Below are 24209 nucleotides of genomic sequence, written 5' to 3'. Positions count from 1 at the left end.
AAACTCCACCAGAGTGGATTTTTACTTTCTGGACCTGAACTACCCACCTCTGTGTGTAAGTAAATATAGGTTTAAATAGGATCTCTGGTGGATTTTTCGTTTTACAGAGACTCTAAGACTAGGTCAGTATAGGCTGAACTGCACTTGTAAAGTTGTTGTAAAGTAAAATATGACATTACAAAGACTGTTATTAGTGTAAAAATGTCTTAATTTTAAAACGTTTCTAACTGTTGTTCGTCTCGCTGCGTCACAGTGCTGTTAGCCAATAATAAATTGAATATATGAATATTTATGTGCAAGTGCCGAAATCCTATCGTTCCCAACTCCCAAAGCTTTACTGCTGCTGTTGTGGTCTTCAGTCCCGCGGGGTTTACAGGACCCTGTTGGGACAAATCTCTGTGGGAGAAACTGCTGAGATATTTACCGTCCCCTGAGAATCAGAGGAACTTATATAGCCCTGTAAATATTAGTCTGTTTGTGTGTTCAGCCTAATGGTGCCTTTAGGACGTTCTGCAGAAGAACAGCAGCACACAGTTCTGCTCCAGAGCTCTACGTAAATCCTCTTTTTAAGATGTTCTTCTGTGTGGAGAGGAGTTAGCTGAAGGAATGCAGTGCCGAGCCCACCCTTACACAAGCCCTGCATGTGATCAGGATTATGGTGAGGAGATGTTCACACACATCCCAAGTTGCAAAAATTAATTTCAGGGAGGTACCCCTGGACCTGGACTTATAGAAAATAAAAGTTTAAACACACTGTAAACACAAAAGGCAACACTTGTGAAAAGGTTAAAAGCATTAAAAGTATGTTTAAATTATGTAAAGAATACTAAAAGTACATTTTCTATTTCATATACTTTATAAAAATATGCATTTAAAACACTTTCTCTGTATTTCCATGAAATGTATTTTAAGCATATTTTTATAGTGGCATTAAATACTGCCTAAAGTGGCATTAAGGTGTACACAATATGTGCATCTAAACACAAACTAGTACATTTAAAGTACATTTACAGTATACTTCTAATGTATTTAAATGTAAATGACGTATAAAAAACACAAACTTAAATCTGTTTAAGCTTGCAGATGTTGTACGAAAAAAGCTCTCAAAAGAACAACCTAATGCTTTTATATTGTGTTTAAATATAGATTAATTATAACTGAAATATACTTAAGTTGCTGTATGTTGTTCCAAATGAGTCCATTTAGTATGTATTTGAGTACATATTAATTTTAATATTTAAATTATATACTTTTTTATGTTAAGTATACTTTTAAAGAATATGCTAACATTTTTTCTCTGAACTCTTTCAGTCCCGTCCGGACGCACATCTCTGAGTTTGTCTCCTCGCGTTTCATAAAATAGAGAATAGTTGTTTGTCCACTGCCGTGCACCGTAGTTACACTTTGGGCGAGCCACGGTTTCCATGGAGATCCACGTAAAAAAATACACAACAGCGAGTGGAAATGGAGGAGCTACTGAACGCCTTGATGATGTCATGTGACAGAGAAAAACTTAAGCCTAAAATCTCACTGATCCTCCTGTTTTTTTTTTCAATTGCAGTCCGGATGCAGGAGTTTTATCACTAAAGAGTAAAAGTTTGAAATATTTTTTACAGAAACAAATCCTGTCCAGATAGGGCTTTTGTCTCACCATCTTCTGTTCTGTCTCTGTACAGTCTACTAATAACTCGAAATAATGAGATTTGCAGTTTATTAAATAATGAGAAAAAAAAATGTGCTGGATTTTTTTTGTTGTTGTTTTTAAGTGGAGGAAATGAGCTTCCATAGAAATGTATTTTTTCCACACTAGCTTTGTTTGTAGATTTATGCTTTGGAAAGATGTGGGAGGAGATTTCCAGGAACTGAGAGGGATATTCCCGGCCCACTGAAGTCTGGAGTCTGGAGTTGTGTCACTCTGATGCTCTTAATGATAAGAGGTGAGAGGCGGGGAAATGAGGCATGCTGGGGCTTTACCTGCTATAGGTGAAAGAGAGAGCTGTTTCCTGATTGGCTGGGAGGATCCCTCAGTATTTGACCCGCCCACTCACACACACTCAGACTCAAACAATGTGTAAAAGCTAAAAGCTGAAGCTCAGACTGAGCAGAGCTGGGTGGAGAACAGCAGCAGCAGCAGAAGAAGAAGAGAAGAAACCTACAATCAACTAATAATCCTCTAAACTAAAAAACTAAAACTTCACTACAACAAGAAGAAGAAAAAGATTAAAACTGCCTTTTCTGTCTGCTCACTGCACTCCTTCTCCAAGGTATGTGGTCTCTTTGTTGTGTAGAACAAGCAATCAACTGGTTTCCATGTTGTTTTTAAGTTCATTGTGTCAAAATTATAGGATTTCAGGACAAGCAGCATAAAATGACCACACTGGATTGATCTAGTTGGTGAAACTCATTGGTGAAACTTGATCTGGAGGGAGTTTTACAAAGAGATTTGGCAATTTAGCAAAGAAAGCTTGAGTGTGTCAAGTTTGAGAAGATGTACACTCTTAAAAAAATGTTAAAAACACTCTTAAAAACAAAGGTTCTTCTAAAAGAGCTTTGAGCTGATGCTAAACAGGAAACAAGATAGATTTTAGAATTGTGATATTTTTCCTGCACCAATGGTTAAACAGTAAAGCTCTCATTTTATGCCCAGCTGACTAAGATATCTTGCTTTATACTGAACTGTCTGGTTCTTGCCCAGAGAACCAAGAACGATTGAAAAGCTTTAGTAGACTTACTGACTAACTAACCCAATGGCATCACTCAAAAAGACCATTTATATACCATTTTTAGAACCGATTTTTCAGATACTTTAGTTTGCTTCTGTTGGACATATCTCAATTTTTGGTTCAAGTTGTCCAGCTGATTAAGACATCCTGTTTTATAGAGTACTGTTTGATTTAGAAAAGCTTGAGTATAAATGGTTAAAGTGTCAAATCCAGGTCAAAAAAGGGAAAATTCACTGAAGAGTTTTGATCACATTTACTTTCTTGACCTGAATTTGCCTCTTCTGATGATTCTCAGTGTGGGAGAACTTCCTCAGAAGCCAGTTTTGCTTTTATATGTTGATTCTAGTTTCTGTTTACCTCCTTTTCTGTTCTTCTTTTATTTTATGTCTTTAAATCACAAGGAAAACATAGAAATACACTTTAGATATCTCTGAAAGGGTTTAGCAACTTCATATAATTTGTTTTAGTCTTAATCTGTGGCACCAAAAAGTGTCTGAGCTGAGACTGATGTGGATTTGGAGGTGTGTCCAGGGTGGTGGTTTAGCGGTGTTGCTGTGGCTTTACTGACCCGAGGTTTCCTGTAATTACAGCAGAATTATATGGTGCACCAGCCGCGCTACTGGAGCTGTGAAACTTTAATGAATTACTGTAAAAGGAAGACGATAAGTGTAACACAGCCAGATCTTCGTCTTAAGCACATCCGGAAAACCCCGATGTGGAGTTTGATGGCTTAAGACGGTGACCTCTGACCCTGCCGGGGTTTGTGTGGAGGCAGTTTGGAAAGCGGCAGGATCTGAATCATATCCTGTGAGTCGAGAGCTTTAGTGAACGCGTTTAGTTCACTCTCAGTCTGAGCTGTGTGGAGAAAACTCATTCTAGACTGCTTTAAATCTCGGTGCAAGCGTAAAATACCATATATCACCTTGCTTGCAGTATGAATATCATTGAAAAGTTACTTTATTTCAGTAATTCAGTTGAAAATGTGAAACTCATATATTATATAGTATTAAACACAGAGTGATCTATTTTAAGCAATGATTACGGCTTACAGTCCATTAAAAACCCAAAAATCAGTCTCTCTGAAGTTTAGAATATTATATAATAAGACCAATTGGTACTTTTTTTTGGGCAGTGTGGGCAGTTCTGTGCCAAGTCCTGCTGGAAAATGAAATCCGCATCTCCATAAAAGTTGTCAGTAGCAGAGGGAAGCTGTAAGATATGAAGTTGTGGAAAATTTTGTGGAAAAACAAAACTGCACTGACTTTAGACTTGATAAGATAATAAAACACAGTGGATCAACACCAGCAGATGACAGACATGACTCTTTATCCAAACCATCACTGATTGGTGGAAACTTCTCACACTAGACCTCGAGCAGTTTGGACTGTGTGTCTCTCCACTCTTTCTCCAGACTCTGCTCCCTTGATTTTGTTTTAAATAAAATGTAAAATTTACTGATGATCAGTGATGGTTTGTTTGGAGAGTCATGTCTGTCATCTGCTGGTGTTGATCCACTGTGTTTTATTATCAAGTCTAAAGTCAGTACTGGAAGAAAACAGGAACAGGACCCTAGAAGGCCTGAATAAAAATCAGACAGTAGAGAGTGACTGTCTGGAGGGAAGTGGTGAAGAGAATAAACATGACCTGAGTGAGACACGGACAGGGGCACTGAGTCACTGTGAGCGTTACTGAATGACAGAATGATCGGGATGAGTGGTGGTGAGGTTAGAGTCGAGTGTGTGAGTCAGATGCTGTGTCAGGACTTGCCTCACATCTGTCAGTGTAAAACATGTGGTGAACTCGACATACTGTCATCATCAGCAGTGTACATATTGTGATATTTACCATTCAAAAGTTACCTTGATTTATCTGTCTTTAAGTAAAAGTGTTAATATACAAATATACAAATACAGTGGTTTGGTCCAACAGATTGCAGCACTGCTTTCTAGTGGGCAGGGCCTAAAAACACAACGATGAATGAACCACTTCTGACACCAATTTTTACATGTAAAGTAATAAATAAACATTGATAGTGTATTTTCGAAAATTAATCAAAACGCTGTTGCGAAACATAAAATTGTGATTCGATATTAATCTACCAATTCCACTGGCAGCAAAACAACAGCAAAATGTAAGAGATCAGAGCGTGATGCTGCTACCACCACCATGTTTAACAGTTGCTACAGTGTTGTTGGGGCTGAGTGCTTTGCTTTTACTCTTTACTCTAATCAATTTTATTCTTTGTCCTTTCTGACCATACAACTTTCCCCTAAAAGGGTTATTGAAGCTTAAAGGTATAATTTGGGAGAATTTTGTCCTCCTTTGTTGGAAGATGTAAGACTTTTTAGACTGTAGACACTGATTTTAGCTTTCCAGAAGCTTCCAGTTCACAGCAGGCCTGCACAAATCTGTTTTTTGGTTTGTTTTAGACAATCTTAACCATGTTCTTTTCAGTTTAGAATGACCAAAAGGTCATTTAGACCATTTCAAATATATTCTATTATATTGGCAAAGTAACTAGCTACACCTTCCAATAATTTATACCAGTACTGAACTGATGATGTTTAAACTTGACGTCTTTATATTGTTTATTGAGTCTTTATCAGACACATCTTAAATGTTTCCATGCTTGATACTAATGCAGAATGATCTCACCTATTAGTTGGCCTTTAAGTTACGTTTTCGTGCAAGTTTTCACTTGTTTTGAACCCTCGCTCTTTCACAGCGAGCGGGAAATCAGCAGGTACAGATGCCTGAGGGCTAAGTGACACTTGACTGACTCGAGTCTGAGGTAGATTAGGATTCGTGAGAGTGTGAGAGAGATGGGACAGGTGAGCACAGGTGAGCGTCAGGTGTCTGGAGCCAAATCAGACAAATGATTCCTGTGAAAGAGGAAGAACATTCTGCTCCCATAAAACTTTTCCTTGTGTTTTCATTTCCCATGATTTCTCAACATTAGTCCTTACTTTGTTGAGACATGAGAGCACTTACTGACACCTGCTTTTCAGAATTTATCGTACTTTTTAGACTATAAGCTGAGCTGTATGAATTCTATCAGTCAGGTATTAAGGAGTAGTAAAGACACTCCACTGAAGTACAGAAGGGTGAGTTTTCAGTGAAGTTTCTCCAGCACTAAGGCTGGGTGCAGCAGCATTAGCCGCTAATCACTGTGCTAGCCCTTTCGCTGTTCAGAGTTGAGTATATCAGACTGTAGTCTGCGTGTTTACCATGTTAAAACAATCTACTTGAGACGAACTGCTAGCTAATATCGCCCAGAACACTCAGGGTCCCTTAGCCTAGCGCTATCAGGTGGCATTTACGTCCCGCTAACACTGCAGTTAGTGGCTAATGCTAATGCTGCTGCACCCAGCCTTAGTGCTGGAGAAACTTCACCTGTTAATGTGTCCTTACACACAATATTGGAAATCTAAGCTTACTGTAAATAAATAGAAGTGTTTTACTCACCCAAATAAACAGATTTCAGGAGAGAAATCTCTTTATAGATTAACATCCAGCGCTTGTTTGACTTGTTTGAAGAAAATGTGTTTACTTAGGAGCTTCCCCATTAGAAGGGAAACATGTCGACACCATTGCTCACTTCGATATAGGCATCCTTATACTTTGAAAAATATGGTATTTCCAGGAATGTTTTGAGTGATTGTAAAAAAAAAGTACACATGGTACTACTTTTACCATCATAATCAAGTTTATTATCAAGATGCAGTGTACTGATGCTAATCCATTTTCTTGTAGCCAAAAAACAAAGATGGCCGTCAGCTCGTTTGACCGAAGACAGTGGGGGTCCCAGTCCCTGCGGGTCACGGCTAAAGAACTGTCCATTGTGGGAACGAGGGGTAAAAGCACGGCTCTGGCTGAACGCTTCTCAAAGTACGTATGAACCTGACAGAACATACCTGTCCTGTTTTATTTGGGTTAATTTCACTTTTGCTTCTGCAGAATAACTGAATGATCTTAATCAGAGCTGATCCAGATATTATTTTCACTTTTACTTGTTTTGGGAACAACTTTTAAAAGTCCTGTTTTGTTCTGCTCTACTTGTTTTGTTTAGTGTTTTTTTTTTTTTTTTGGTCAACTTAAGTATTTCCATCTACGTCCAACTTTTCTTTTCAGTTTCTTGGTTTTTGTGACTGACCTTAATTTTTTCTCGAACATTTTTTTCTTTATTTAGTTGAGTAGTTGTTGCTTCTCATAACCTGGATTCAAACATTACTCAAATATTCACTATTCACTGTATACCTGTTACTCTACCTCTTCACTACTTTACTTTAACTGATGCTCTCAAACACTTTATTAAGAGACAAGAAATTCAAGTAATTAACTCTTGATGAGTTCAGCACAGCTGTTAACTGAAAGCCTGAATTCCAGGAGACTCTACCTCATAAAACTGACTGAGAAAATCCAGCAGAGACGTTCAAAACTGATCATCTAAACAAGAGGAGATACTTTGAATAATGTAAAATATGAAACATATTCTGGTTTGTTTAGCACTTTTTATTTATCCAAAAGCAGTGTGTAAGACTGGTGGAGGAGAACATGATGCCCCAACCGTACCGTTAACCATGCCTGCATTTTATCTGCACTGCCTGTTTGTACCACCTGAGGTCACCAGTTGTTCTACAGAGAAACTCTACTGGCTCCAAATCCCCTTATCTCCTAAATCTGGATCATTTGATTAGTCGATTACACTGATATTATGAAATATGCTCCTCTAAATCTAAAGCCAATGATTAATTCATTTCCTGTTGTGTAGGAGTGTAGAGAGTGTAATTCTTACATTTTCCCTGTGTAGAATTTATTTATTTTAAAATTATATAAATTAATTATTATCTTTCCTCCTCTTTGCAGATACCAGAAGGCAGCGGAGGAGATTAACTCAGAGAAGAAAAAAGTGAGTGTGATTTTTATTTATTTCTTTTAGAAATTAATCTAATCCTAATCTGGGATAATCGTGTTTATTCACATCAGATATTAACCAACTTCTAAACTACTCCTAATACTTATACTACTACTGTATCTGCAGGAATTACCATACAAACAAACAAACAAACAAACAAACATGTGTTTATGGTTTATTATCTTATTTAATCGTCTATCTATATTGAAAATACTATAGAATAACATTTATTTAGGCTACTCCCTACAGGATTTTCTCCTGTTTTATTGGTTTGGATTTGATTTTTACAAAAATCTGAAAATAGCTTTAGTATTCCTCACTACAAAAACATCAAAAACTCCAACAAAAAATTAAATTCTTAGTATCCCATGGAGGGCTGTTATATTGATCATTTTCATCCTTAATTTTTATTTCTTTTAATCATGTTATCCTTTTTGTTTATTTTATTCTCTTTATACCTTTTTTATTTTATTTATGTATCTATGTTCTGTTGTACCTTTTTATTTTATTTTCATCACTTACTTTATTTATAATCTTAGTGTAATTTTAGCTACTTAATTTTTTAGTCCTTTATTTCTGGGGGTATTCTGTGTATTTGTGTTTATAATTTATTTTTATTTTAATTATTATTTTTCTGTTTATCTCTTTATTTTATTGCTTTACATTTAAGCATATCCACTTATTGATTTTATTCTGAATTATTTTATTTCTTCTTAATGAAATCTTTTATTGTTTGCTTTTTTCTAATGCTTTTACTATTTATTTTGTATTTTTAAAAAATTATTAAGTTCCTTATTTTAGCTCACCTGATTTAAATTAAATTAAATTTGAATTAAATTAAATTTTAATTTAAAAATGGGCTAAAAATCTCGGCTGGCAGAGGGAAAAAAAACCCCAAAAGATATGCAGCTGTAATTGCAGTATTGATTGTATTGATATATATTCATATATAAATAGTTTTGCACGTCAAATAAAAAATAAATAAATATTTTATTTGATTAAAATCATTCAGCTTCACAAGGATGTGCAAATTTGTGTTGGTCCATCATTTAAAATCTCAATAAAATACAATTTTAAGTTTTTCTTTAGATTGCACTGATTGTCTTTTCCCTGTATAAAGTGTTTCCAGTAGATTAGGACTCTCTGGAGCAGGTGATCTCTCTGTACCTGTAGGAGCAGGTATGGTAGTGTATAGTATAGTGTATATAAAGCGAGGACTGCGTGACCTGAGCAGCCGCAGACTGCAGTTACTGACCAGCCAACTTAATCCCTATTTAGACTCTTTAATCTGCAGGTAAGTCTCCTGCTGATGATCTGCTTCTGTTACTCAGTGCAGTGCAGTGTGAGCACTAACGTACAGAGCTCTTAGACCTGTTACAAACACAGCTGAGGAAGAGGAGAAGTGAATTTACAGGTGGATGAAGATCCAGCAGGAACTTTACCTGCTTAAACAATCAGAAGAGACAGAGAGAGACTCGGACCTGCAGATAACCAGGTAGCAGATTTGTATATATATATATACAGCTCTGGAAAAAATGAAGAGAGCACTTCAGTTTCTGAATCAGTTTCTCTGATTTTACTATTTATAGGTTTATGTTTGAGTAAAATGAACATTGTTGTTTTATTCTATAAACTAGAAAATGAGAAATGACTGAAATAACAAAAAAGATGCAGAGCTTTCAGACCTCAAACAATGCAAAGAAAACAAGTTCATATTCATATCAGATTTTAAATCAATATTTGGTGGAATAACCCTGGTTTGTTTTTAATCACAGTTTTTTTTCATGCATCTTGGCATCATGTTCTCCTCCACCAGTCTTACACACTGCTTTTGGATAACTTTATGCTGCTTTACTCCTGGTGTAAAAATTCAAGCAGTTCAGTTTGGTGGTTTGATGGTTTGTGATCATCCATCTTCCTCTTGATTATATTCCAGAGGTTTTTAGTTTGGTAAAATTAAAGAAACTCATCATTTTTAAGAGGTTTCCTATTTTTTTCAGAGCTGTTTATACATACATACACACTAGTGCGTCTCAAAAAATTAGAATATCATTGAAAAGTATTTTTTTACTTTAACTTTATTTCAGTAATTCAGTTGAAAATGTAAAACTCATATATAATATAGACGTATTAAAGACAGAGTGATCTATTTTAAGCCTTTATTTAATCTATTGTTCTATCTATTGTTGATGATTATTATGCACTATAGGACTCTGTGGTTTGGTGTAAGCCTTTGTTCTTAATGGCATTCATCCCCTAACATTACTTTTACTTCTATACTTTTAAGCAGTTTTAAAACCAGTACTTTTACACTTTTACTTAAAGAGTTTGGGCTGAAATCATGTGATTGTATGGATGCACATGCTGCCTCTCACCCTCCCAGGAATGGTAGCGTCCATCATATGACTGGGGATGTTCTAGCGAGTGGTGGGTGGGGATTTGGAAATGACTAACTTGTGGAGAATCTGTTTGTGTGAGCATTTCCCCCACAATAAATTTACTCTCAAGTTCTCAAAGCTTCATTTCTCACAAAGAATCTCTTTCTTATCACTTTGTTTTCCAGCCTGTGGAGAGTTCAGCTCCGGCCCTGAGAGCCGGTAATCTCAGCGTCCTGAAGAAGAGGTGGGAGACCCAGCAGCCTCTCGCCCACAGCTCTTCATCAACACCAGCTGAAGTTCTCTCCACAGAGCCGAGGAGGAGATCTGCAGGCTTAGCTGATAAATATCTCTCATTAACTGCAAAACCAGCAGAAATCCCAGACGAGCAGGTTAATCAGGAGCACCTGCAGAGCAGCAGGAGGGCAGTTATGGAGAAGTGGGTGCAGAGAGATGCTGAGAGCCCTGATGCAGCAGAAGAGACCAACACTGAAACTGAGAGACCCAACGTCCCTCTCAGCAACCTGAAAATGATGTTTGAGAACAAGGTGAGTGTATAAATATATGTATATATATATATATATACAGGGTTGGACAATGAAACTGAAACACCTGGTTTTAGATCACAGTAATTGATTGTGGTGACGGACAGTTCTGGTGGAAACAGGAGAGTTGAGGTGCTGTCGTGATTTGATCAGCCGTGGTTTTATGTTTTTTGGATACAATCCGGGTTAGCACCCGAACATCCCTTTCAGACAGCTTCCTCTTACAGCGTCCACAGTTAATCCTGTTGGATGTGGTTGGTGCTTCTTGGTGGTATGCTGACATTACCCTGGATACCGTGGCTCTTGATGCATCACAAAGACTTGCTGTCTTGGTCACAGATGCTCCAGCAAGACGTGCACCAACAATTTGTCCTCTTTTGAACTCTGGTATGTCTCCCATAATGTTGTGTGCATTGCAGTATTTTAATATTTAGAGCAGAACTGTGCTCTTACCCTGATAATTGAACCTTCACACTCTGCTCTTACTGGTGCAATAATGTGTAATTAATGAAGATTGAACACCAGGCTGCTCCAATTTAGCCATGAAACCTAAAATCCCACACTAAAATTATGACCGGTGTTTCAGTTTCATTGTCCAACCCCTGTAGATGTATTAAACACAGAGTGATCTATTTAAAGCATTTATTTATTTTATTGTTGATGATGATTATGGATTACAGCCAATGAAAACCCAAAAATCAGTGTCGCAGAAAATGTGAACATTATATAATATAAGACCAATTGGTATTTTTTGGGGCAGTGTGGGCAGTGTGCCAAATCCTGCTGGAAAATGAAATCTGCATCTTCATAAAAGTTGTTTTCAGCAGAGGGAAGCTGTAAGATATGAAGTGCTGTAAGATTTTGTGGGAAAACAAAACTGCCAAGAGTCATGAGATAGCAGTATGGGAATACCCATGCCTGTTGTGAGGTGTTATCTTGTGATTGAGTTTACAGCATCCTATGGCTTCCATGGGGCACGGCAAAAGTCATGGGACCCAGTGCTTAATCCTGTTTCATGATGTTTGACATTGCAGAGTGTTTGAGGCTCAACATTTAAGTTTTGCATTCTTGCATTAATAATACAGTAGGTTTAATTCAGGGGCTCATCACTTTTAAAACATACATATATAGAACGGTTCTCACTACTGACTTACAGCAGATCCTCAGTGTTCTCCAGCTCTTCTTCTCCCAGCCTGTATGGAAAAGAAGGACTAAAATCTCATGAGTTTCATCATCTTTTCACCCACAGTCTCAGTGTTCTTTAATCTCAGAGCCGCGGACTCTCAAAAAGTTATGTGTTCAAAAGGAAAAGGGTTATAAAGGGTTATAACCACAGACAATGGAGCCTTGTGTGATCGGGGGGGGTGCAGCTCCTCATGTGGGAAAGAGAAAAGAGAGGCAGAGGAGATCAGGAGAGTGGGTGGAAGAGAGTAGAAAGGGGGATATGAAAGAGAAGAAATGGAAGAAAGAAAAAATGAAATCAGAGAAGTTCATTTTTACAGAAAGATACAGTGTTTTAAAATAGTAGACATCTCTAATAATTAACTATAAATGATAATTAGGACTCTTCCTATCACTACTAATGCCTACTGTACATTAAATTACATTACATTTATTTGACACTTTTATCCAAAGTCTGTTCATGGAACAGGACTGGAACAGCAGTGTGTCAATACAGAAAAATTATATATTTTTCTTATGTTAAGATGTTTTCAATGCTAATATAATGTATCATACGATTCAGGGAGAGTCCATCCTCATTATGGGCTGGTTTAGATTTCATTAGTATGGGGGGATGGTGTTCCAAGCTTTGAATCTTAGTTTTTTCCATCTGTATGGGAGCATGTGTTCCCATTGTATTTGTTCTCCTCGTACTCATATCCCCCAAGTCTCCACCCTAAACCCAGCTCCAACTCCAACCACAATCACAATCCCCAAGCCCAAGCACTATCCCAATCCCCAAACCCCAAACCCAATCACAATCCCAATCCCAATCCCCAATCCTAATCCCAGCCCCAGCTCCAGACCCAGTCTCTGCCTCAATCCCATCTCCAACCTCAACCCCCAACCCCAGCCCCAACCTCAATCCCCGACCCCAACCCCAGCTACCTCAACTCCAACCCCAACCAAGCCTTAGTCCCAGCTTCAGCACCAACACCAGCCCCAGCTCCACCTCAGCCCTGCTGCCTCTGAAAGGTCAGGACATGGTCTTGATCTCCTCCATATGGAGACAAAAACTAAATCTGCTATTAAACCATGAGAAAGCATCCCTCCTGCCCTGGCGTGTCCTACGACCCCCCCCCCCCCCCCCCCTTCATCATCTGACTGGAGGTCAGGGTCCCTCCACGCCTTGCTGAACACCACACTGCTCCCCAGGGGGATTCATGAGATCAGGATCCACATGACCAGAGCAGGCTGGGAGGTGCAGCTCGTCCTCAGCAGGGTTTTTGTTAAAGCGTGGTTCTCCTGCTCTAGCTGGAGGGAACGTCATGAGGCCGAGAGAAGGAGCGGCTTGAATAGTTAAAGGAACAGATCAGAGTTTAGTTGAGAGATTCATCTTATCCTTTAATTTTTACTCCAAAATCATCAGAGCTTCTTATAATCCGGTGCTCCTTATGTATGAATTCTATCAGTCAGATATTAAGGAGAAGTAAAGTCACTCCACTAAAGCATTAAGGCTTGGTGCAGCAGCATTAGCGTTAGGCGCTAAATGCAGCGCTAGCTCTTTCAACGTGAGTTTATTGGACTGTAGTCTGCGTGTTTTCCGTATTAAAACAAGCTACGTGGGGTGAACTGTTAGCAAATAGTGGCATTTATGGGTGGCATTTATGTTAGCACTAGCACTGTGGTAGCAGCTGTTGATGTTGATATTGATGCACCCAGCCTTAGTGCTGGAGAAACTTCACTGAAAACTCGCCCTCGACCAATAGTTTACAGAAGAGAAATCTGTGTAGATTAACATCCAGCGCTTGTTTGACTTTAAAATAAAATGTTTTTTTTTTTAATTACAGTTTTGTTTACTAAGGTAGGTTCGTCTCTCTGGTCCAAAAATAAGGATGCAAATTTCATCCCCCCTTTTCTTGCCCTCCGTCTGTGTGCTCATGTTTCTGCTGGATGATGGATGGATGGTGGTCGAGTGGCTTCTTCAGGACTGAGCATCAGATCTGTGCTGTGCTGAAAGGGGGGGGGGGGTGATTATGTGAGGGTGGGGGTGCGTCTGATTAGATTTCAGCCATATGCTCCTTCATGAAAGGCTGGAGGCTGGAGTAGCTTTAACAGATCAGCAGTGATTCACTTCCTTGTTGAGTCTCTGATGATTCGGATGTTTTATTAAGATGATGAAGCAGGATTCAGCTGATTACGCTGCGCTTGAGGGGCTTGTATTTATATCTTTCATTATCAAATTTTTAAATAATTAGTTTTAATAGGATATTTGCAGATGCTGAACTTTCATTTTTGTTTAGTTATTATAGGTTTATTTAAATTTATATTGGTTTACATAAATTTATTTAATGACAGACTGAACTTTTTAATAGTTCAGTAAGCTTACTTGTGTTTTCCGTAAAGTTTTAAAGGTTTTTGTTTTAATAATGTTGGCATTTCAAATCTTCATTTAGCTATTTTTTAATTAAAATATCATGCTATTTAAACCTAGGGTTAAAATAAAATAAGTGTCCAAAAATTCCCTTTCCACCATGTCATCTTGGGATAACCCCGCCCCTTTAAGTAATGTCACAGCCTTGATACTTTTTTATTTTTAAGGGATTGAAGACAATTAAGGATTATATTTTTTGTAGTAAATTATAGCCTGATCAGGATGTAGTATTTATTCTCTAAACTGTCCACCCTGTTGTGGTCAAAACAGAATTTCCAGGTATTTGTTTGCCAAACTGCCAAAAAAGACAATTTTCCATTCAATGTAAATTTAATGGAAAATAAGGTCTTATCTTATCGTATCTCTGTAATTTAAGTAGCTGCTTGACATCACAAGGTGGATAAATGCATGCAAGTGAAAATACAAGTGATTAACATGGAAAAAATATGATTTATGTGGAGTATAAAGTATTGTGCACGTTTTTTTTTTTTAGTATTTTGTATTACAAAAGTGTTCTTAAAAAGCTTTAATTTTCCCTAATCATCCATACTTTAGCTTAATGCTAAAGAAGCCAGGTGGCGCTACTGTCTAAGAACATCACTGTTTTTTCTTGTAGCTTTGATTGGATTGAATCTGTAGTTTTTAAGGTTCTGAAGGTTCTCCGGCTCCACTCTTCCTCTCTGGATGCAGCGCTGCAGGCGTGTCTCAGATGCTCGGCTTCTTTTGTATGTTGGATTAGTGTAAGAGGCCTTTGTCTGTGTTGCCCCCCCCCCTTGGGGCCTTTGTGGTGCATTTGCCTCCTGCTCCCCCCCCCCTCTCCTCTGGTGTCAGTGTTGAGTCTGTAGGAGTCTGTAGTAACTGCAGGCCTCAGACTGATGGCTGATGGTTAATCCACAGGGCTGGAGCATCAGTTTAACCCCCCCTATAGTTACAGACTGCACCAGCTGCTCCACCCAACCCAACCCCCCCTCCACCCAACCCAACCCCCCCCTCCACCCTCTACTGCCAACAAAAAACACACAGACGAGCTCCCCATCTCTCTAATCTCACACACTCTCACACACACTCGCGCTGACACTCGCCCGGCTCCAGGAATCAGACTGTAACTGGATTCAAGCCTCTTTTAACAGGTGAGACAGAATTAGAGCTTCTCTCAGGAGCTTCAGCGGGGTCATACCTGCTGGAGACGGGGGCATGTTGAGATGATGAGATGATGAGATGATGAGATGATGAGATGATGAGATGATGAGATGTTGAGATGATGTCAGGAATCAGGTGAGACTGATTTATTGCTTACTCATCTCAAACCCGTGACCAGTTCACAGTGAGAGATGCTTATTTAAACATTTATGTACTTTCAGAAAAGTATGTTTTTCAGTTTTAAGACTTTTACCTCTTTAGTAATAATGTTCAGGTTCTTAATTTTATTTTGATGCATTGGCAACTCAATAAAAAAAAACAGTTAATTACGAGTAATATTAGTCTCTTCAGTTTATTTAGTTATAAGACTTTATGGTGGTAATGGTTAAGGGTAATGACTTGACTTTTGGGTAATGCATTTTTAATGATGTCAGCTGTCTGTAATAATAACAGACTGATCAGATTTGTTTTGATGCATTGTCAAACTTAACTTAAATCAGTTAATTGCCAGTAAAAGCAAGCGATTTAGTTTAAAGACCGAATGGTAATAGTTAATGCTAATGGTTTAAAAATTGGATAATGTTTTTTTCTTGATGTCAATTTCTTAGTTTTTGTATTGATGCACTGTAAACTTAAACCCTTAAATTTCCTCTAATAATAATCGGCTGTTCAGTTTTCAGACTTGGGATTTTTTATTTTAGTAATGCTTTTTAGTAACTTTTGCCACTTTATTAATGTTGTTTAGATAATGTCACTTGTGCAATTTTTTTTAAATTGATGTATTATTACTTTAATTTAAACAATTTAATTGATAATTAACAGCAGATTCTTCAGTTTATTTAGTTTTGAGACTTTTATAACGCTTGAGTAATGAGTTTTTGATTATGTCAGTTTTGGGATTTTATATTGATGCATTGTCAACATAAGACTTAATGGTAATGGTTAAGGGTAATGGCTCGATTTGTGGTTAATCAATTTTTAATGATGTCAGTTTTTTCAACGTTTCTATTGATGCACTGTCAACTAAAACAGCTCATTGTCTATAAATATAGCAGCTGTTCAGTGTTCAGTGAAGCCAGATTCATGTCCACGGCCTCCAGCCTCACTTAACAGATATCACCTCACAACTTATACTTAGTTAGGCATGGGTGTTCCAATCTGACCTCCGAGAAAAGATTTTTGTCATTTAACATACTGCATGACTTATGTCTTTTGTTACGGTTTTCATTAGAAGATTTTGAAAAATCTAAGTGTTGGTGTGTAAACTTTTAAGCAGTAGCTGGTTTATCCAGCAGCTCCTCCACTCACACACACAGTACTGAAGAGCGAAATGTATTGTAATGTATTTTAATGTAATGTATTGTAATTTAATGTATTGTAATGTAATTTAGCGTAACTGTATGTCAGTGTCCCACTGTCCGCCTCTAACCCAGACGTGAGGGAGCAGATTAGTGATTGGTTGCTGCAGCTGTGGTTCTCCGCAGGCTCTCAGCAGGTCCAGCTGTAGGGTCGGCTGGGTTTAGCGGGGTTGCGCTGGTGGTTTGGGCGTCCAGACGGCGGTGTCTGCCTGCACTTCCGTCGCTCTGAGCTCATTAGTGGGATTATTAAAGCAGGAAAAACAGAGGAGGCTGGAGAGACGGTGCAGAACACGGGTCACCTCTTTCACTAAGGATTTTCTAACTCTTTAATGTCATGGCGTGACCGGAGCATCTGGCTCATGCTTTTCTCTTCTCTCGTGTGGAGTTTTCTCTCCTGTAAGTAAATATAAAGCCTTCTCCTGAACTACAGAGGTTTTTCAGGGGTTTGGTCACCATATAGGACGAGCGATCGATTTGAAATATAGTTTTTAAACTTAAAACTAGAATAATTTGTATGATTTGAATCGTGAATAATCCTAAAACTGCCCGTGACTTGTAGAACTAAGCATATCTCCTTTATAAATTGAAAGAACTTTTTGTGTTCTTCGTGTAATCTTAACATTGTGATTCAGTAAACAGTTAAAATGTTTAAAGAAGTCTTGTGTTTTTGACTTAGGCTCAAGAAACTGGTCATAAAACATATTCTGGAGAATCTGCATCAGTTAGTGTTCGTTATGAGATTTAATCCATATTTCTGTATAAATTTGATTGTAGTTCTGCAGAAACTGCGAGTGTGATTGCAGTGACAAAACATTTGCTCAGAAGCTAGGTGGTTGCTAAGGTGCTGCTAGGTGATGTTAAGGTGTTGCTATGGTATCTATAGTGGTTGCTAAGGTGTTACTACATTATCCATAGTGGGTGCTGTGGTGTTGCTAGGTGGTTGCTAAAGTGTTGTTAGGTGGTAGCTATGGTGTCTGTGGTGGTAGCTAAGTAATGTATTACTTTGTGCATGTATGCATGCTAGGTTGCTATAGACATGCAGGGTGTCCAAACCTTTGAGAGGTAGCTGGTTTATCCAGCAGCTCCCCGAGTTAATCAGACAAAAAACAGGTGGAATAATAATAATAATAATAAGAAGAAGAAAAATCAGACTTAAGCAGAACAGTACTGCCTTCTCAACAGGAACAAAACCATGTTTTCATCACTAAATACAAACGTAAAAGAGATAAAACTACGTCATCAATCTCTGTAAAATAATAAAGCTAAGCTCTTTTTTTTTTCTTTCTATGGGCAGGTTTCTGGGGAACCAATGAAAACAGGAGGAAGTGACATGGAGCTCGGAGACAAAGGTACAGCAAAACATCCCAAAAACATCATGTTAAAAAAACACCATGTTAAAAACATCATGCTCCAGCAGTCAGATAAGTACTGAAGTACTGAGGACTGGAGTTACGTGTTTTTTCCCCTTGGCGAGAGCGACAGCGCGAGAGCGCCGGCGCGAGAGTTCAAGAGATCAGTAGAAAGTGCTGACGGCTGGATTTCACTGATCCAGTGCTTCTAGTTAAAAAAAATGCCTGTTTTTTATTCTTGACCCGACCTCTGGTCTTCCTCAGAGTCTCTATAACTGCATTATAACTGCATTATAAACGTATGTGATTTATCTAACCCGCTCTCTCCTGTTCTGTGTTATCAGTGTTCGGGGGGGATCAGACGGTGGAGACGACTCCCCTCAGGGACAGAATGGCTCTTTATCAGGCTGCAGTGTCTAAACTGGACTCTCCGTGCACCACCCCCGTGAGTGTTCACATTTCCCACTCTCAGATTTACTGGGAAATTGCTGATCAGTTCCAATCCCGGTCATGCAGCTTGCTATCAGCTGCCAGAGCACTGAGGGAGTACAGTTGTCCTTGCTCTCTCTCTCTGGGTGGGTACAGTACAGTAGATGGCACTCTTTCTTTCCCCTCATCACTCCTAGGGTGATGTGGATCAGCACAAGGCTGCATCTGTGAGCTGATGTATCAGAACTGAGTCGCTGTAGGCGCTTTCCTCCGAGTGTTAGCGCTGCTGTGATGCTACTCGGCAATGCAACATCATCAGCAGCAGTTCAAAAAGAGGCGGAGTCTGATTTCACAGACGTGTGCTAGTCGTCTTAACCCTCCTGGAGCATCACTAGTGATAGGGGGAGGAGTCCTAATGAGTGGGTTGGGTAATTGTCCTTGTGAATTGGGGAGAAAATGGGAAAAAAATGTAAATAAAATTAAAATACCACCCACAGTAGACAGTGCAGTTCTGTGTTCTGCACATTTCCCAGCTGTGGGACTAATTAAAGAGTAGCATTGTAAGTATTATCATAAGCAAGTATTTTGGCTGATTTACAGACAATAAAGACAATTTTAACGTTCTTCTGAGCGTAAATATGCAGATAGGAGCTCGTTTAGGATTTTAGTGTCTGGATCTTTTTAGGAATCTACTTCACTTCAGCTCATTAGTCAGTTTTTTCTTATTAAAATCTTAATTCAGATGTTTTTTATCTGTTATGTGTGTAGAGTGAGCTGGATATGGAGGTGTGCAGCTCCAGTGTGAAGCAGAAGGAGAACGTCCCTCCGGCCGTACGAGACGCGGTACGTTCCTGATGAAGTTTAATATTCAGGTTTGGCTGTAGGTGACGCTCTCGCTAATTTTACATTATTCTCTCTGTTTAACAGATCTCAAACTCTGAACCCAGCAGCAGGAAAGGATCATCTACAGACAGCAACGGTAAAACACACTGATCTGTCCTCTCTACTGCAATATCACCATGTACGATATGTGCTCTTTAGCTCTTTAGTGTTGCAGCAGAAGAATGGATGGATGGGCATTCTGTTGTTACCTGTTAAACAATAGAAGAAGAAGATAATGAAGCAGCGTTTTGCCTGAAATCTGACTTTATCTGTAGATTAACCCTTAATTAGGACCAGAAATGAAAGAAATGTTGAGTAATGTTTGAGTCAAAATTCTGGCATGGAGGCAAAAGTTGACACAACACCTGGAAATGCAACTTGCTGAACTGATATTCTATACTAGGGGTGGACAGAGCGATTTAAAATATCAATAGTATTGATATTAACGATGGTTTTGGGTATTTATTATATATTCGGCCAGTTGCAATAAAACTAAATGAATTATTTCACTGGAACTGAAACATAGATGTGCTACCTACAATAATATTTGTCGTGTTTTATTATAATCATAAATATGATTAATTAAAGGAAAACTTAACAAAAAAACAAAAAAAATCAATAATCACGAAAATTCAGGTTTTCATTAAAATGTGCATATTGATGAAGCGTTCACTTAATAAATTACAATAAAACACACAGCTCTCCTCTACACAAAAGTAGATGGTAGTATTAAAAAGTATCGGTGTTAGTATCGGCATCGGCAATACCGGCCCTGTATTTATTTGGTATTGGATCGATACCAAATCATTGTACAAAAATCAATCATTGTATTGAGAGGCTCCGCCCACATACTGTAGTTCTTGGACCTGTTTTCTCTGTAAATCTGCTTTGTTCCAACATTCGCTGTAAAAAGCGCTTTAGAAATAAATTGCAATCAAATTGAACTGAATGGAAAAAACAGATGTTAACTAAATTGTACACTAAATTGTAGTGTAACAAACACATAAACAGGTGTGAAAACACCCTTAAACCTTCTGTAGTGCATCATTTTCCTAATTCAAACCACTGTGAATCCTCTGAGAGGTGTCCTCTACCATTAAAGCTGTGCCACTTTAACTTCTAAAAATGCAGATTTTTCTCTCCAGAGTCTCTGTATTTGGGGGAAATGGAATAGCGTAGGTTTATCTGGTTAAATAAAAGAGTTTAAAGTGAAATCCTGTTCTCTGGCTCCCTCTACTGTCCTCAGTTTAGTATAACTCTTTATTTTACCTGCTCTCTTCAGGCTCTGCTGTGCCAAATTCAGTTCCTGATCAGGGTGCAGGTAAAGCTTTTAAGGTGAGGCTTTGTTTCCTTTATTAATAAATAATATATTGAATATTTGCTTGTATAGAACTGTATGTATTTATGTATTTATTTGAGTGTTTCTGTGTTCAGAAGTTTCGTTTACCTGTGCGGGAGAGCTGTGTGATGTGCCTGAAGACCGTCTACCCTTTAGAGAGACTAGTAGCCAATCAGCAGATCTACCACAACACCTGCTTCCGCTGTGCTCACTGCAACACCAAGCTGAGGTCAGTGACCAATCAGGATCCAGAACCAAATCTCCTGTAAAAAAAACAAAATCCTCAACTTTGGGCTTAAGAAATATGGTGAAAACCTCGGCTGTACCACATGACTTTCCTTAATTTTAGACACAATTCTACATTTTTCAGCAGAGTCGACAGTTATAGTAATAATTGCTGTGTGTAAATAAAAAAATGTATTTAAAAATGTGCATTTAAATATTATATTAATAGTGTATTTGAACTATATGCTAAATAATTAACATACATACTTTGAAAAAAGTATATTTAATTTGGCTGTTCTGATTTTGTACTGTGATGTACTTATTTACATATATTATTATTTTTAACTGTAATTTTTATAATAAAACTATACTTTTATATAGTATAAGGACAAACCTCCTATATATTTTTTTTTTCAGTGTGATTTAAGATTTTTTTATTTATTTAAATTTTTTTTAGGCAAATAATATATATATATATATATATATATATATATGTCAGGAATCTGCAATAACTTAAATTTTTGTTTTGCTTTGTTTTTTGTTTTTCCCCAGACAGGGATTAATCTCAGTCGTAGACAAAGCGTTCCTTTTTAATGGGATTAGCCCGTCTTTGGGAAACGAGCTCTATTATAAATCGTGTCGAGCATCAGGAGCTTCTTAGCCCTGTTTTGTGGTGCATGTCTCATGTCTCATGTCTCGGGTTGCCATGTCTTTTAAATTCAAACACTCTTCTTCTTCTCAGCCTGGTCAACTACGCCTCTCTGCACAGCACCGTCTACTGCAAGCCCCACTTCTGCCAGCTCTTCAAAGCTAAAGGCAACTACGACGAGGGCTTCGGCCACAGGCCTCATAAAGAGCTGTGGGAGACGCGAGGAGACGAGCTGGAGGACAGCGTGAGGATGGAGGACGTCCCCAAAGACAGCACCACCACCACCACCAGTCCCACGGTGGAGGAGTCTCCCCTGGAGAAGGTGAACGTCCTCGCCGCCACGCTGGAGACGAGAGCGCAGTCGGCGTCGGAGCGAGCCGAGAGACAGGTGGAGACCGGCCGGCTGAAGATCTCCTGGCCTCCTAAGACGGATGAACTCGATGATGGAGACGCTCTGAAGGCCTCAGTTGAGGACGGCGTTCGCCCCATTCGCCCAAAGTGGCCACCAGAGGGCGACGCCTCCCCAGTCAGCCCTGAGAAAGCAGAGATGTCCAGCATCTGCAGAAGCTCCTCCCTCAAAGAGCGGAGTCGTCCGTTCTCCGTCACCAACTCTACAGCGGCGCTGGACGATCAGCCCTGTGAGACACTTCCTGTCCAACCACCCTGTTCAACGGTGGAGGAGGACAACGTCTCTGATGAGGACATTGAGACAATGTCCCCCACACGAGCGACTGTGGACACGCCTCTGAGGAGTAGTGAGGAGATTATGATGGACGACAGTCCCTCACAGGAAGAGGAAGAGGAACTGGAAGAGGAACTGAGAAAGGAAGAGGTTGACGAAGACGATGATGAAAATATGGATGGAGATCAAAAACAAGAAGAAGAACAAGAAGAAGAAGATGACAAAGAAGATGGCCGACAGGAAGAGGAAGAACCAACCTCTCTAACGTGTCAGAGCACCTCCCTAGATATCACACCCCCTTCCTCACCTCTCAGCGAATCAGAGCAAGGCTCCGGATCCGAACTGGAGCAGAAGAAGTCCTCTCAGGACGTGGGATACTGGGAAGGAGAGGAAGACCAGGGAGAGCAGGGGGACGAATCGGTGGAGGAGCTGATCCGGAGGAACAGACACTACGAGGACGAGGACGAAGACTGATCGCTAATCGTCAAACTAATCATCAAACTGATTGTCTCGTCCAATAAAAAACAAGAAGAAGAGTGAAACCAAACCTGTCTGTTAAAATCCATTGAAGAGAAAGGGCTCAACATTTATCAGTTTTAAAATTTTTCTAATTTGTCTTATTTTTCCATTTTCTTCCTGTTCAAACTGTCTTCAAACCTGTCTATTGTTAGTCTGGTGTCGCTTCATTGGTCTGGTTTTATTCCAGACAAGCAGAAACTCATGAAATTCAATGTTGAAAAGGTGGAGAAGGTTTAACACCCCTGGTTTAAAGGATTCGCTCTAAAAAATAAGCATTTCTAAACACATTCTTCTCTAAAATCCAAACTTTCAAACCTTCAGACGAGGTATTCAGCCTTCAAAGCCTGATATTTTAGTTTTGCATTGAACCTACAAGTCCAATGTATTGCTAAGATTCGGAAGTTTATTCTCTATCGACGTTTGAAATAGAGAGAAAATGTGGGAAAAAAAATTGGATTGAGGTTGTATCTGATTTTTCACTAAAATAATCAGTTTTAGCCTTTTTTTAAAGCTTTTTTTAAGTCCTACATATCCTGTGGGTCTTCAGTATGCCTCTCTCTCTCGCATGCTGTGCAATTTTTAGGCTCTTTTGTCCTGAGCTTTTATTTTTGTGCCTGAATTTAACCGAATGCAAAATCAAAAAACACAGAAAAACAAAACTCCTGATGATAATTTCTCTCTCTGTAATCAACAATAATCAACCAGCACATGAAATAGGTGGACAAGCCTGGTTTCTATAAAAAAAAAACACTGATGCATTTGGTACTTTTATTTTATTTATATATGTATGTTTCTGTGTGTGTTTGTTTGTCTTCTACTTTCACGTCATTCCAATTTTTCAGATTTTATAGTGTTTGTAGTCTAAAATTTCATATTTCCTTTGGGAAATATGATTTTTATCATATTTCAGATTAGATTTTAGGTCAGAAGTGTCCAACCATAACAGCGAAAAGTTATTATTATTTTTTTTATTCTAGTCAATGAAAAGCTGCTGATTGTTTAGAATAAAAACCTGCAGTTTTAGAGGTCCTGAACATTTCCTCCATATAAAAAAATAAATAAAAGCATTAGATCTATAGTAACAGTTCTTCTGTCTGAAAAAGTTGAGTTGTCAATACTGTTTTTTTATGTTCTTTTGTTTCTTATCAGAATCTGCTATTGTGTTAAACTGCTGCATGTGCCGGGGGGTTGATTTCTTTTGCACAGTATGCTTGATTGAGTGATTGGAAGGGAGAAATGAATTTGTTCAGCACAGTGCATAGAAATATTGTTCTTTAATGCAATACTTTGTGCATCATGAGAAGTTTCTCCTTATAGAATTGACTAAAATCTGACTTTTTATCAGTGGACCAAATTTGCTGCAACACTGTTTAATAAATATTTAACTTAAACTGCTTTCTTTGTCTCATTTTATACTTTTTGTATGGAACTTTTACACTTTTACATTGTGTGAAAAGTATTCCCACTCAATACTCAGGTAGTAT

At 38.5% G+C, this 24209-nt stretch overlaps 1 protein-coding gene across 2 annotated transcripts; it reads left to right on the top strand.

Moving 5' to 3' along the window:
- The first annotated feature begins 2045 nt into the window (after window positions 1-2045).
- lima1a (LIM domain and actin binding 1a) lies at window positions 2046-24116 on the top strand. 2 transcript variants are annotated; one of them, XM_022677060.2, is made up of 11 exons: window positions 2046-2264; window positions 6477-6611; window positions 7590-7632; window positions 10202-10561; window positions 17946-18000; window positions 18345-18445; window positions 19198-19272; window positions 19357-19408; window positions 20594-20646; window positions 20749-20879; window positions 21618-24116. In XM_022677060.2, the coding sequence occupies exons 2-11, from the start codon at window positions 6490-6492 to the stop codon at window positions 22678-22680; spliced, it is 2055 nt and encodes a 684-aa protein (XP_022532781.2). In that variant the 5' UTR covers window positions 2046-2264; window positions 6477-6489; the 3' UTR covers window positions 22681-24116. The 2 variants fall into 2 exon arrangements, with proteins under 2 accessions (XP_022532781.2, XP_022532780.2); XM_022677059.2 differs by having other exon boundaries at window positions 2047-2264; window positions 20746-20879.
- Window positions 24117-24209: the final 93 nt, after the last annotated feature.

Source organism: Astyanax mexicanus, chromosome 13 (assembly GCF_023375975.1).
Source record: "Astyanax mexicanus isolate ESR-SI-001 chromosome 13, AstMex3_surface, whole genome shotgun sequence".
In the NCBI taxonomy this organism is placed as follows: Eukaryota; Metazoa; Chordata; class Actinopteri; order Characiformes; family Acestrorhamphidae; genus Astyanax; species Astyanax mexicanus.
The sequence above is the reverse complement of the archived record's forward strand: the minus strand, read 5'-3'. Positions and strand labels throughout refer to the sequence as shown.